Source organism: Mesoplodon densirostris, chromosome 11 (genome assembly GCF_025265405.1).
Source record: "Mesoplodon densirostris isolate mMesDen1 chromosome 11, mMesDen1 primary haplotype, whole genome shotgun sequence".
Taxonomy (NCBI): Eukaryota; Metazoa; Chordata; class Mammalia; order Artiodactyla; family Ziphiidae; genus Mesoplodon; species Mesoplodon densirostris.
This window is the reverse complement of record NC_082671.1, coordinates 6294567-6307322: the sequence shown is the minus strand read 5'-3', so window position 1 is coordinate 6307322 and position 12756 is coordinate 6294567. Positions and strand designations below refer to the sequence as shown.

At 38.2% G+C, this 12756-nt stretch overlaps 1 protein-coding gene across 1 annotated transcript in view; it reads left to right on the top strand.

Annotated features, from left to right (window-relative positions):
• Positions 1 to 5868, top strand: part of C11H12orf4 (chromosome 11 C12orf4 homolog) — a 38165-nt gene extending 32297 nt beyond the window's left edge. The window contains exons 12-14 of the mRNA XM_060112908.1: positions 3834 to 3891; positions 4602 to 4669; positions 5271 to 5868. Of these exons, the coding sequence (XP_059968891.1) occupies positions 3834 to 3891; positions 4602 to 4669; positions 5271 to 5363 (219 nt within the window). The 3' untranslated portion in view covers positions 5364 to 5868. The remainder of the gene's footprint in view (positions 1 to 3833; positions 3892 to 4601; positions 4670 to 5270) is intronic.
• The last annotated feature ends 6888 nt before the right edge of the window (positions 5869 to 12756 follow it).

Below are 12756 nucleotides of genomic sequence, written 5' to 3'. Positions count from 1 at the left end.
GTTAGGTAATTATAACCCAAAATATAAAGTAAATATCCATGAGTCCAGACTGATATAAACAAATGCTCGAATAAGTAAATGAATAGGGGAGAAGAAACAAACCTCCCATGCAGACGAATTCCAAGTAACTTATGTAGGTACTCCATCCTCAAGGAGGGGAGCACAAAATCTCCACCTCTTTTAAGTGTGGGCTGCCCACAGTTAGTGACTTCTTTCCACAGAGGTCAGAGGGGAAGGTCAGGACTGGGGACCTTAAAAACACCACCCCAGCCAGGTGTTCCAGGCTCACATCACTAGTCATAAATCACATGGATTATCTACCCTTGACATAGTGTGATGAAAATGAGACTTCACCTCTGTAGTCTTCCTGCCCAAATCCATAGCTTCTGTCTAATCATGATGCAGACATCAAATTCTAATAGGGGGCATCCTACAAAATACCTGACCAGCCCTCCTCAAACCTGACCAGCCCTCCTCAAAACTCAGGCTCATCAAAAACAAGGGAAGTCTGAGAAACTCAGGGCAAGAGAAGCCTGGGGCGACATAATGACTCAATAGAGTGAAGTGTCCTGGATGTGGTCCTCGAACAGAAAACATCATTAGGTAAAAGCTGGGGAAATCTGCGTGCACAATGGATTTGAGTTAATAATAAGGTATCAATAGTAGTTCAGGTTTTTTTTCTGATTTTTAAGTAATTTGTTTATAGTACTGCATTTACAAAGAGAATAGTGCACCCAGTAGAAAGAATAAAAATGTACTTGGGGTTTAATTTTTAACTGACTGCAAATAGAAATCCTTTAGTGACATCATGGCAATTTGACAGTTATGATTAAGTTCAATAAAAGTACATGGGGTACTTGGAAGATCAGATTCTAGCTGCTTCTTTCTAACAGCCTCTGATTCATCTGGCTCCTTAAATGATACGGGCTAAAGCCCTTATTTGGTGGGGAAACATTTCCAAAATGAACTTCTAAGTTCTCTCTTAATAATTTTCTCCTGTCAGTTGTTAAAAATAGGACTTTCTGTTTCTGTGTTTGTGTGTGTGTTGGTTATTTCACCTCAGTGTCATCACCCGAATTCCTATAACTTCACAATTGTGATTTTACAATGTAGAAAAAAATTCAGTTGTAGTCTGCTATTGCTTTAGATGTACGTATCGCTGAAAACCCCAAGTAGATTAGAATTGCTGAAGGATTTTCCTGCCATTGTTTGATGTAGTCTGGTTTCTTTATTCCTTTTTTAAAAATTTTATTGAAGTATAGTTGATTTACAGTGTTGTGTTGAATTTCTGTTATATAGCGAAGTGACTGTTATACATATATTTACATTTCTTTCATATTCTTTCCCATTATGGCTTATCACAGGATATTGAATATGGTTCCCTGTGCTCTACAGTAGGACCTTGTTGTTTATCCATCCTATATGTAATAGTTTGCATCTGCTAATCCCAAACTCCCAGTCCTTCCTTCCCCCTCCCCCCTCCCCCTTGGCCACCACAAGTCTGTTCTCTATGTCTGTGAGTCTGTTTTTGTTTTGTAGATAAGTTCATGTGTGTCGTATGTTCTCTTTATTCTTGATAGGTACGTGGACAGCCTCACTTCTAGGGCTCTACTAATATAAGATGTTAACAGGGGAAACTGAGTGTGGGAGTGTATGGCAATTCTCGGTACCATTTTCATAATTTTTCTGTCAACCTAAAACTTTCAAAAAATAAAACCTATTTTTTTTTTTTTTTCCGTATGCGGGCCTCTCACTGTTGTGGCCTCTCCCGTTGCGGAGCACAGGCTCCAGACATGCAGCCTCAGCGGCCATGGCTCACAGGCCCAGCCGCTCCGTGGCATGTGGGATCTTCCCAGACCGGGGCACGAACCCGTGTCCCCTGCATCGGCAGGTGGACTCTCAACCACTGCGCCACCAGGGAAGCCCAAAACCTATTTTTTAAAAGCCATCAGGGTGATACTGTTTTGGATCTATTAAATTAGAAAATATGTTAAATAATGTTTTAAATAATATTTAAGTGTCCAAATGCTGGTGAACAATATGATGAAATTGGATGATGCATACATTGCTAAATGGCTAATGTAAATTGATATTACCTTTTAGGGAAAAACTTGAATTTTATTTCACTAATCTATAGGAGTAAGTATTCCAAGAAATTATTCAAAAAACAAGACATCTATAGATGTAGATACACACATGCATCATATACATAAATATGTCCACTGCAACGTTATTAACAAAAAGGGGAAATTGAGTTATAAGAGGCCATTTAAATAAATTATGATGCATTAACTCAATAAAACAGCAGTTTTTAAATTGTGTTCTGAAGATACCCCCAGGATGCTAGCCCCTTCTGGGGGTCAGCAAAACTAAAAATATTTTCATGATAATACTAAGACATTCTGTGCCTTTTGCATTCTCATTCTTGCTTGAGCGTCATTGAGTTCTTCCCGAAGCTGTATGATCACACAGCAGATTGATGCAGAGGCAGATGTGAGAGTCCAGATGTCTTCTGTGAGGCCAGGCATTAATGAGAGTTGTAGATATGTAAGGCATTGCCCCTCTTCTGACTCAAATTTTTTTGTTTTGGAAAATATAGTAACTTTACATTTAAAAAAATACGTTACATTAACATATGGTGGGTTTATCGTTTTTAAATGAAATTAATTTAATTTTTTTCTGTTTTAATTTCTAATGCAATAAATGTCAGGAGACATAATCCACAAGGACAAAAGCTCAGTGCAGTCCTCAGTGGTTTTTAAGAGTGTAAAAAAGATCCTAAGGCCCAAAGAGATGAAGGATCACCATAATGAATTAATAAACATATTTTATTGTTACAGTTATAGAGACTTGCAGCATGGGAAAGTAATTCGATAATAGTGAAAAGAAATAGAAGTTAAAATGGCACAATCACTGATCATGACCACAGAAAAGTATAAATGTGTGGGTTGGTTGGTTCGCAGCACGCATGTGCTCACTTGGTCAAGGGTTAGGAAGGAGCGTCCAAAAAAGAGCTCATTTGGTTTGTTAGGTGGCTGAGATAGGACGCTTGTTTGTTTCTGGTACTTTGTAACAACATGTTATACACAGAAAACATTTTTTATTTAAATTTATTTATTTTTGGCTGCATTGGGTCCTCATTGCTGCATGTGGGCTTTCTCTAGTTGCGGCGAGTGGGGGCTACTCTTCGTTGCGGTGCGAGGGCTTCTCACTGAGGTGGCTTCTCTTGTTGCGGAGCACGGGCTCTAGGCGCATGGGCTTCAGTAGTTGTGACTTGCAGGCTCAGTAGTTGTGGCTCATGAGCTCAAGAGCACAGGCTCAGTAGTTGCAGCGCACGGGCTTAGTTGCTCTGTGGCATGTTGGATCTTCCCAGACCAGGGATAGAATCCGTGTCCCCTGCATTGGCAGGCAGATTCTTAACCACTGAGCCACCAGGGAAGCCCCAAGGAAACCATTTTAATGCATTGCTTATTCAAATATTGTACAATTTAATAGAATTATTCGTGCTAACATATTGAGAGAAGTAGGTGGAGTTCCTATGTCACATATATTTGTCTTTAGAGTTAATTATATAGAAAGTTTTAAGGGAATGTTCATTTTTAAAATTATATTGACTAGGCTAATTCAGTTAGTTTGCATTCCACAAGTATATTCTAACAGCTGGAACAGGTTACATGCCTAAAAACCAGAGGAAATCTAGCTGAAATTAGCTAATGGTTGCCTGTAAGTGGATGGTCAACATTATAGATAAATTAAGATCTGACCATATATATATTTTTTTCTTTCTTACAAAGTTCAGTTAAAAACATGATTTGTTTTGTTTCTGTTTTTAGGAAATGACTATACCGTGGTGCTTAAGGAGAGCAGAACTTGTGTTTAAGTGTGTCAAAGGTAAACACAACCTTATATTTAACAACAGCGACCTATATTTCTTCCTTGAAAATATTGAAAGTAGAGCAAGCCAGGAGAAAGAATTGTAGCAGTTACCCCTGTCATCTGGTGCCTCAGTTAAATGGTTTAACAAGCAAATATTTCATAGCGGCTTTTTTATCTACCTTTTTCCAACCACAAAATAAAATCTCCAGCCCTCCTCTTTTTTTGGGCCGTGTCACACGGCCTGCAGGATCTCAGTTCCCTGACCAGGGATTGAACCTGGGTCACAGGAGTGAAAGCCTGTAATCCTAACCACTAGGCCACCAGGGAACTCCCTCCAGACCTCTTGAAATGTGAGGATATTTGGACATTGATGGAGCTTACTCTCTGTTACCTTTTATTTTCTTAAAAAGAAAAGAAAATAGAACCACGTGTTTAATTAATCTTTAATAACCTGTTTGGCTTCATTGTGTGGAGGCAAAATAGGACTTAAGAAATAATCATTACAAGTGTTTTGATGGAACTATGTGAAACCTCTCTGGCCTGGAGAAATAAGGATTGCAGAAGTTTATCTGGCCTTCAGGCTTAACCTTTCCTATTGGCAAGTAGCTACCTAAAAAGTCAAGACGTGCAGCCCCACGATGAAAATTCAGTTTATTTTCAATAAAGGACTGGTAGGTTTGAAGACCAGAACTCATAATTCAGCAAAGTCTGTTGTTCTATTTTAGGTTTCATGATGGAAATGGCTTCATGGGATGGAGGAATTTCTAGGACAGTGCAATTTCTGGTACCACAGGTGTGTTATCTGGATAGCTCTCACCCCAGTTCAGTCTCTGTTGTGATATTCCTCGCAGACATAGCTGGGCACACTGCCGTAAACTCAAAATAGCATAAGAAAATGCTAGCAGCTTTCTGTGTTTTAAGGGGAGAAGTGTTTGGATGCCATCAAGGCACTTAACTTACTGTCAAAGATGTTAGTATCTGCCACTCAAGGGATCTTTGATTAAACCCCAAAGCTGAACTTAACTCATCTTTCATCCCCCGCCCCACATTTATGTTATATAGATTCATAAAGAAGGACATGAGCAGAGAATGATTCCGTGTTCTATGTAGAATTTAGCAAAACTTATCACTGAATGCACTACTGTTATCTAGGGCTTTTTCTGGTAATCAGACTTATTATTTGACAGAAATAGCATAGGTTCTCAGAGGCTGGATCCAGAGAAACACCCCTGCCCACAGCTGTGCAGTTAAATCAGCTCTGAAAGATAGTGTTCACATATTACACTCCATGTCTAGAACTACTGCCATGACTTCCATGTTTTAGAATACTTAAAAATTTTTTTAATCAGTGATGATTTAACAAGTGCAAACTTTTTTTTCTTACCTCTTAACAGAGCATTTCTGAAGAAATGTTTTACCAACTTAGTAACATGCTTCCCCAGATCTTCCGAGTATCATCAACACTCACCCTGACATCTAAGCACTAAACCCCCTAGATTGATATCTGGCAGAAGAGGATGCGTAAACTATCCAGGAACTTGAGATGTGCTGGGATTCTGTCAAGCAAAAGACGCCCAGAAAGAGGACTTGCCACCCAAGCCACGAATCAAATCATGATAAACATCTGTTAAACGTTCCAAAATCCACATGCTGTACAGACTAGTGCTCAGCCCCTTACTTATACAGTTATTCTTTTTTTTCACACACACACACACACACACACACTGTATTTTATTTTTACAAGAGATAAACTGACACCAGGCATTGTAAATGGATGACCACAACAAAAGCAACAATGATTGCAATTACCAAACACGAAACACACTCATACTATGTCATAATATTGACATTCAGTCCAGTAATCCTCCACTGTAACAGCTCCTTTACTTTGCAGTGAAAATTGATTTGTATATTTTTTGCCTCCGAGTCCTTGTGGGATTTTTTTTTAATTCAAACAAAGTCACAAAAATTATAATCATCCTCATCAGTTCACTCAGTCCCATGTAATTAATTTTTTTTTCATCTTGATCTTTTGTTAGCACTTTTATGAATTCATCAGTTTTCCATTAAAGTTCTGAAAATGCTTATTCATTCAGTTCAGCAGTATAGTCAGTTACCAGAAACCTGTACTTGTCAGAGTCTTTTCCATGAATTCCTTGAAGATGAAACCCTTTTATAGGAACATTTTTGCGAAAGCATGAGTACACCCAGAACTGTCTGTAAATGACAAAAGACTTAAAAATGACCACGGTTAAAGATTTGGTGAAAGTTCATTATAATGCAATTGACAAGGAAATTTAGTTATTTCTGAGATATACATTTTAAAGTAATAACTAGAATTATGACTTATAACATTATACCAGAACATAAAAGATTTTTAGAAATTTCATGTAATGTCTGAAACATTTATATTAACATATTTCCATACAAATAACCCAAAGAAAGTTTAGTATTAGTTGTCTTTTTGTTTGTTTTTTTACACTGCAGATTCTTATTAGTCATCAATTTTATACATATCAGTGTATACATGTCAATCCCAATTGCCCAATTCAGCACACCACCATCCCCACCCTACCGTGGTTTTCCCCCTTGGTGTCCATATGTTTGTTCTCTACATCTGTGTCTCAGCTTCTGCCCTGCAAACCGGTTCATCTGTACCATTTTTCTAGGTTCCACTTACATGCGTTATTATACAATATTTGTTTTTCTCTTTTCTGACTTCACTCTGTATGACAGTCTCTAGATCCATCCACGTCTCAACAAATGACTCAATTTTTTTCTTTTTTATGGCTGCATAATATTCCATTGTATGTATGTACCACAACTTCTTTATCCATTTGTCTGTTGATGGGCATTTAGGTTGCTTCCATGACCTGGCTATTGTAAATAGTGCTGCAGTGAACATTAGGGTGCATGTGTCTTTTTGAATTATGGTTTTCTCTGGGTATACGCCCAGTAATGCCAGTAACAGGATTGCTGGATCATATGGTAATTCTATTTTTAGTTTTTTAAGGAACCTCCATACTGTTCTCCACTGTGGGTGTATCAATTTACATTCCCACCAACAGTGCAAGAGCGTTCCCTTTTCTCCACACCCTCTCCAGCATTTGTAGATTTTCTGATGATGCCCATTCTAACTGGTGTGAGATGATACCTCATTATAGTTTTGATTTGCATTTCTCTAATAATGAGTGATGTTGAGCAGCTTTTCATGTGCTTCTTGTCCATCTGTATGTCTTTGGAGAAATGTCTTTTTAGATCTTCTGCCCATTTTTGGATTGGGTTGTTTGTTTCCTTAATATTGAGCTGCATGAGCTGTTTATATATTTTGGAGATTAATCCTTTGTCCATTGATTTGTTTGCAAATATTTTCTCCCATTCTGAGGGTTGTCTTTTCGTCTTGTTTATGGCTTCCTTTGCTGTGCAAAAGCTTTGAAGTTTCATTAGGTCCCACTTGTTTACTTTTGTTTTTATTTCCATTACTCTAGGAGGTGGATCAAAAAAGATCTTGCTGTGATTTATGTCAAAGAGTGTTCTTCCTATGTTTTCTTCTAAGAGTTTTATACTGTATGGTCTTACATTTAGGTCTCTAATCCATTTTGAGTTTATTTTTGTGTATGGTGTTAGGGAGTGTTCTAATATCATTCTTTTACATGTAGCTGTCCAGTTTTCCCAGAACCACTTATTGAAGAGACTGTCTTTCCTTCATGGTATATCCTTGCCTCCTTTGTCATAGATTAGTTGACCATAGGTGTGTGGGTTTATCTCTTGGCTTTCTGTCTTGTTCCATTGATCTATGTTTCTGTTTTTGTGCCAGTACCATATTGTCTTGATCACTGTAGATTTGTAGTATAGTCTGAAGTCACGGAGTCTGATTCCTCCAGCTCCGTTTTTTTCCCTCAAGACTGCTTTGGCTATTCGGGGTCTTTTGTGTCTCCATACAAATTTTAAGATAATTTGTTCTAGTTCTGTAAAAATTGCCATTGGTAATTTTATAGGGATTGCATTGAATCTGTAGATTGCTTTGGCTAGTATAGTCATTTTCACAATATTGATTATACCAATCCAAGAACATGGTATATCTCTCCATCTGTTGGTATCATCTTTAATTTCTTTCATCAGTGTCTTATAATTTTCTGCATACAGGTCTTTTGTCTCCCTAGGTAGGTTTATTCCTAGGTATTTTATTCTTTTTGATGCATGGTAAATGGGAGTGTTTCCATAATTTCTCTTTCAGATTTTTCATCATTAGTGTATAAGAATGCAAGAGATTTCTGTGCATTAATTTTGTATCCTGCAACTTTACCAAATTCATTGATTCTAGTAGTTTTCATTCTAGTAGTTTTCTGGTGGCATTTTTAGGATTCTCTACGTATAGTATGTCATCTGCAAACAGTGACAGTTTTACTTCTTCTTTTCCAATTAGTATTCCTTTTATTTCTTTTTCTTCTCTGATTGCCGTGGCTAGGACTTGCAAAACTATGTTGAATAATAGTGGTGAGAGTGGACATCCTTGTCTTGTTCCTGATGTTAGAGGAAATGCTTTCAGTTTTTCACCATTGAGAATGATGTTTGCTGTGGGTTTATCATATATGGCCTTTATTATGTGAGGTAGGTTCCCTCTATGCCCATTTTCTGGAGAGTTTTTATCATAAATGGGTGTTGAATTTTGTCAAAAGCTTTTTCTGCATCTTTTGCGATGATCATATGGTTTTTATTCTTCAGTTTGATAATATGGTGTATCACATTGATTGATTTGTGTATATTGAAGAATCCTTGCATCCCTGGGATAAATCCCACTTGATCATGGTGTATGATCCTTTTAATGTGTTGGATTCTGTTTGCTAGTATTTTGTCAAGGATTTTTGCATCTATATTCATCAGTGATATTGGTCTGTCATTTTCTTTTTTTGTAATATCTTTGTCTGCTTTTGGTATCAGGCTGATGGTGGCCTCATAGAATGAGTTTGGGAGTGTTCCTTCCTCTGCAATTTTTTGGAAGAGTTTGAGAAGGATGGGTGTTAGCTATTCTCTAAATGTTTGATAGAATTCACCTGTGAAGCCATCTGGTCCAGGACATTTGTTGGAAGATTTTTAATCACAGTTTCAATTTCATTACTTGTGATTGCTCTGTTCATATTTTCTATTTCTTCCTGGTTCAGTCCTGGAAGGTTATACCTTTCTAAGAATTTGTCCATTTCTTCCATGTTGTCCATTTTATTGGCATAGAGTTGCTTGTAGTAGTCTCTTAGGATGCTTTGTATTTCTGCGGTGTCGTAACTTCTCCTTTTTCATTTCTAATTTTATTGATTTGAGTCCTCTCCCTCTTTTTCTTGATGAGTCTGGCTAATGGTTTATCAATTTTGTTTATCTTCTCAAAGAACCAGCTTTTAGTTTTATTGATCTTTGCTATTGTTTTCTTTGTTTCTATTTCATTTATTTCTGCTCTGATCTTTATGATTTCTTTCCTTCTGGTAACTTTGGGTTTTGTTTGTTCTTCTTCCTCTTGTTCCTTTAGGTGTAAGGTTAGATTGTTTATTTGAGATTTTTCTTGTTTCTTGAAGTAGGCTTGTCTAGCTGTAAACTTCCCTCTTAGAACTGCTTTTGCTGCATCCCATAGGTTTTGGATCGTCGTGTTTTCATTGTCATTTGTCTCTAGGTATTTTTTGATTTCCTCTTTGATTTCTTCAGTGATCGCTTGGTTATTTAGTAACATATTGTTTAGCCTCCATGTGTTTGTGTTTTTTACGTTTTTTTCCCCCTGTAATTCATTTCTAATCTCATAGCATTGTGGTCAGATAAGATGTTTGATATGATTTCAATTTTCTTAAATTTACTGAGGCTTGATTTGTGACCTAAGATGTGATCTATCCTGGAGAATGTTCCATGCGCACTTGAGAAGAAAGTGTAATCTGCTGTTTTTGGATGGAATGTCCTATAAATAACAATTAAATCTATCTGGTCTGTTGTGTCACTTAAAGCTTCTGTTTCCTTATTTATTTTCATTTTGGATGATCTGTCCATTGGTGTGAGGTGTTAATGTCCCCCACTATTATTGTGTTACTGTCAGTTTCCTCTTTTATAGCTGTTAGCAGTTGCCTTATGTATTGAGGTGCACCTATATTGGGTGCATATATATTGATAATTGTTATATCTTCTTGGATTGATAACTTGATCATGATGTAGTGTCCTTCCTTGTCGCTTGTAACATTCTTTATTTTAAAGTCTATTTTATCTGATATGATATAGCTGCTTCAGCTTTCTTTTGATTTCCATTTGCATGGAATATCTTTTTCCATCCCCTCACTTTCAGTCTGTATGTGTCCCTAGGTCTGAAGTGGGTCTCTTGTAGACAGCATATAGATGGGTCTTGTTTTTGTATCCATTCAGCAATCCTGTGTCTTTTGGTTGGAGCATTTAATCCATTTGTGTTTAAGGTAATTATCGATATGTATGTTCCTATGACCATTTTCTTAATTTTTCTGGGTTTGTTTCTGTAGACCCTTTTCTTCTCTTGTGTTTCCCGCTTAGAGAAGTTCCTTTTGCATTTGTTGTAGAGCTGGTTTGTTGGTGCTGAATTCTCTTAGCTTTTGCTTGTCTGGAAAGCTTTTGATTTCTCCATCAAATCTGAATGAGATCCTTGCTGGGTAGAGTAATCTTGGTTGTAGTTTCTTCCCGTTCATCTCTTTAAGTATATCATGCCACTCCCTTCTGGCTAGTAGAGTTTCTGCTGAGAAATCAGCTGTTAACCTTATGGGAGTTCCTTTGTATGTTATTTGTCATTTTTCCCTTGCTGCTTTCAATACTTTTTCTTTAATTTTTGCCAATTTGATTACTATGTGTCTCAGTGTGTTTCTCCTTGGGTTTATCCTGTATGGGACTCTCTGTGCTTCCTGGACTTGGGTGGCTATTTCCTTTCCCATGTTAGGGAAGTTTTTGACTATAATCTCTTCAAATATTTTCTCAGGTCCTTTCTCTCTCTCTTCTCCTTCTGGGACCCCTATAATGTGAATGTTGTTGCATTTAATTTTGTCCCAGAGGTCTCTTAGGCTGTCTTCATTTGTTTTCATTCTGTTTTCTTTATTCTTTTCCACAGGAGTGAACTCCACCATTCTGTCTTCCAGGTCACTTATCCGTTCTTCTGCCTCAATTATTCTGCTATTGATTCCTTCTAGTGTAGTTTTCATTTCAGTTATTGTATTGTTCATCTCTGTTTGTTTGTTCTTTAATTCTTCTAGGTCTTTGTTAAACATTTCTTGTGTCTTCTCGATCTTTGCCTCCATTCTTTTTCCGAGGTCCTGGATCATCTTCAGTCTCATTATTCTGAATTCTTTTTCTGGAAGGTTGCCTATCTCCACTTCATTTAGTTGTTTTTCTGGGGTTTTATCTTGTTCCTTCATCTGGTACATAGCCCTCTGCCTTTTCATCTTGCCTATCTTTATGTGACTGTGGTTTTTGTTCCACAGGCTGCAGGATTGTAGTTCTTCTTTCTTCTTCTCTCTGCCCTCTGGTGGATGAGGCTATCTAAGAGGCTTGATGGGAGGGACTGGTGGTGGGTAGAGCTGGCTGTTGTTCTGGTGGGCAGAGCTCAGTAAAACTTTAATCCACTTGACTGTTGATGGGTGGGGCTGGGATCCCTCCCTGTTGGTTGTTTGGCCTGAGGCAACCCAACACTGGAGCCTACCCAGGCTCTTTGTTGGGGCTAGTGGCAGACTCTGGGAGGGCTCACGCCAAGGAGTACTTCCCAGAACTTCTGCTGCCAGTGTCCTTGTGCTCAGGGTGAGACACAGCCACCTCCTGCCTCTGCAGGAGACCCTCCAACACTAGCAGGTAGGTCTGGTTCAGTCTCCCCTGGGGTCACTGCTCCTTCCCCTGGGTCCCCATGTGCACACTACTTTGTGTGTGCCCTCCCAGAGTGGAGTCTCTGTTTCCCCCAGTCCTGTCAAAGTCCTACAATTAATTCCCACTAGGCTTCAAAGTCTGATTCTCTAGGAATTCCTCTTCCCGTTGCCAGACCCCCAGGTTGGGAAGCCTGACGTGGGACTCAGAACCTTCACTCCAGTGAGTGGACTTCTGTGGCATTAGTGTTCTCCAGTCTGTGAGTCACCCACCCAGCAGTTATGGGATTTGATTTTACTGTGATTGTGCCCTTCCTACCATCTCATTGTGGCTTCTCCTTTGTCTTTGGATGTGGGGTATCTTTTTTGGTGAATTCCAGTGTCTTCCTGTCGATGATTGTTCAGCAGTTAGTTGTGATTCTGGTGTTCTCGCAAGAGGGAGTGAGAGCACGTCCTTCCGCTCTGCCATCTTGGTTCCTCTCCTCTATACAGTTATTCTTAAAGTCTCTATGAAAAAAAAGTATCCTTTTTTCCTACCATTATGTCCTATCTGTGAATATTCGTGAGTTAAAACTTCCTATGTGTCACACACAGATACTAGGTGTAGGAGACTATTCACTACAATTTCATGGAGATATTTGACTTTTCCAAAAGATTTGAATCATACCAGGTACAAGGCTTAATTAACATACAAATAAAACCTTCCCTCTTCCTTATTTTCCAATTAAATTTTAAAAATTACAAAGCAGTGAAATATACATTGCAAGTATGGATTTCTTGTGATAATCTTTTTATAGAAGCATGGGAGACAAATGTGACTGTTTTAAATCCCTCCCTTTCAAAAACTTGCTTTTAAGGTACTCTTTCTAAGGTTTTATATGAGTCAAAAAAGGACTTTGGATTCTTTACCCCATCTCATCTTCCCTTTGTGACCTTGCCCTTGTCTATTAATAACGTTTCGTGGACTGGGAAAGTAGTGTGCCTACTTGTGGGCCTGGTGGAAGTTGGTCTAAAGCAGCAACTGGCAGTGTTTTAGTGACAC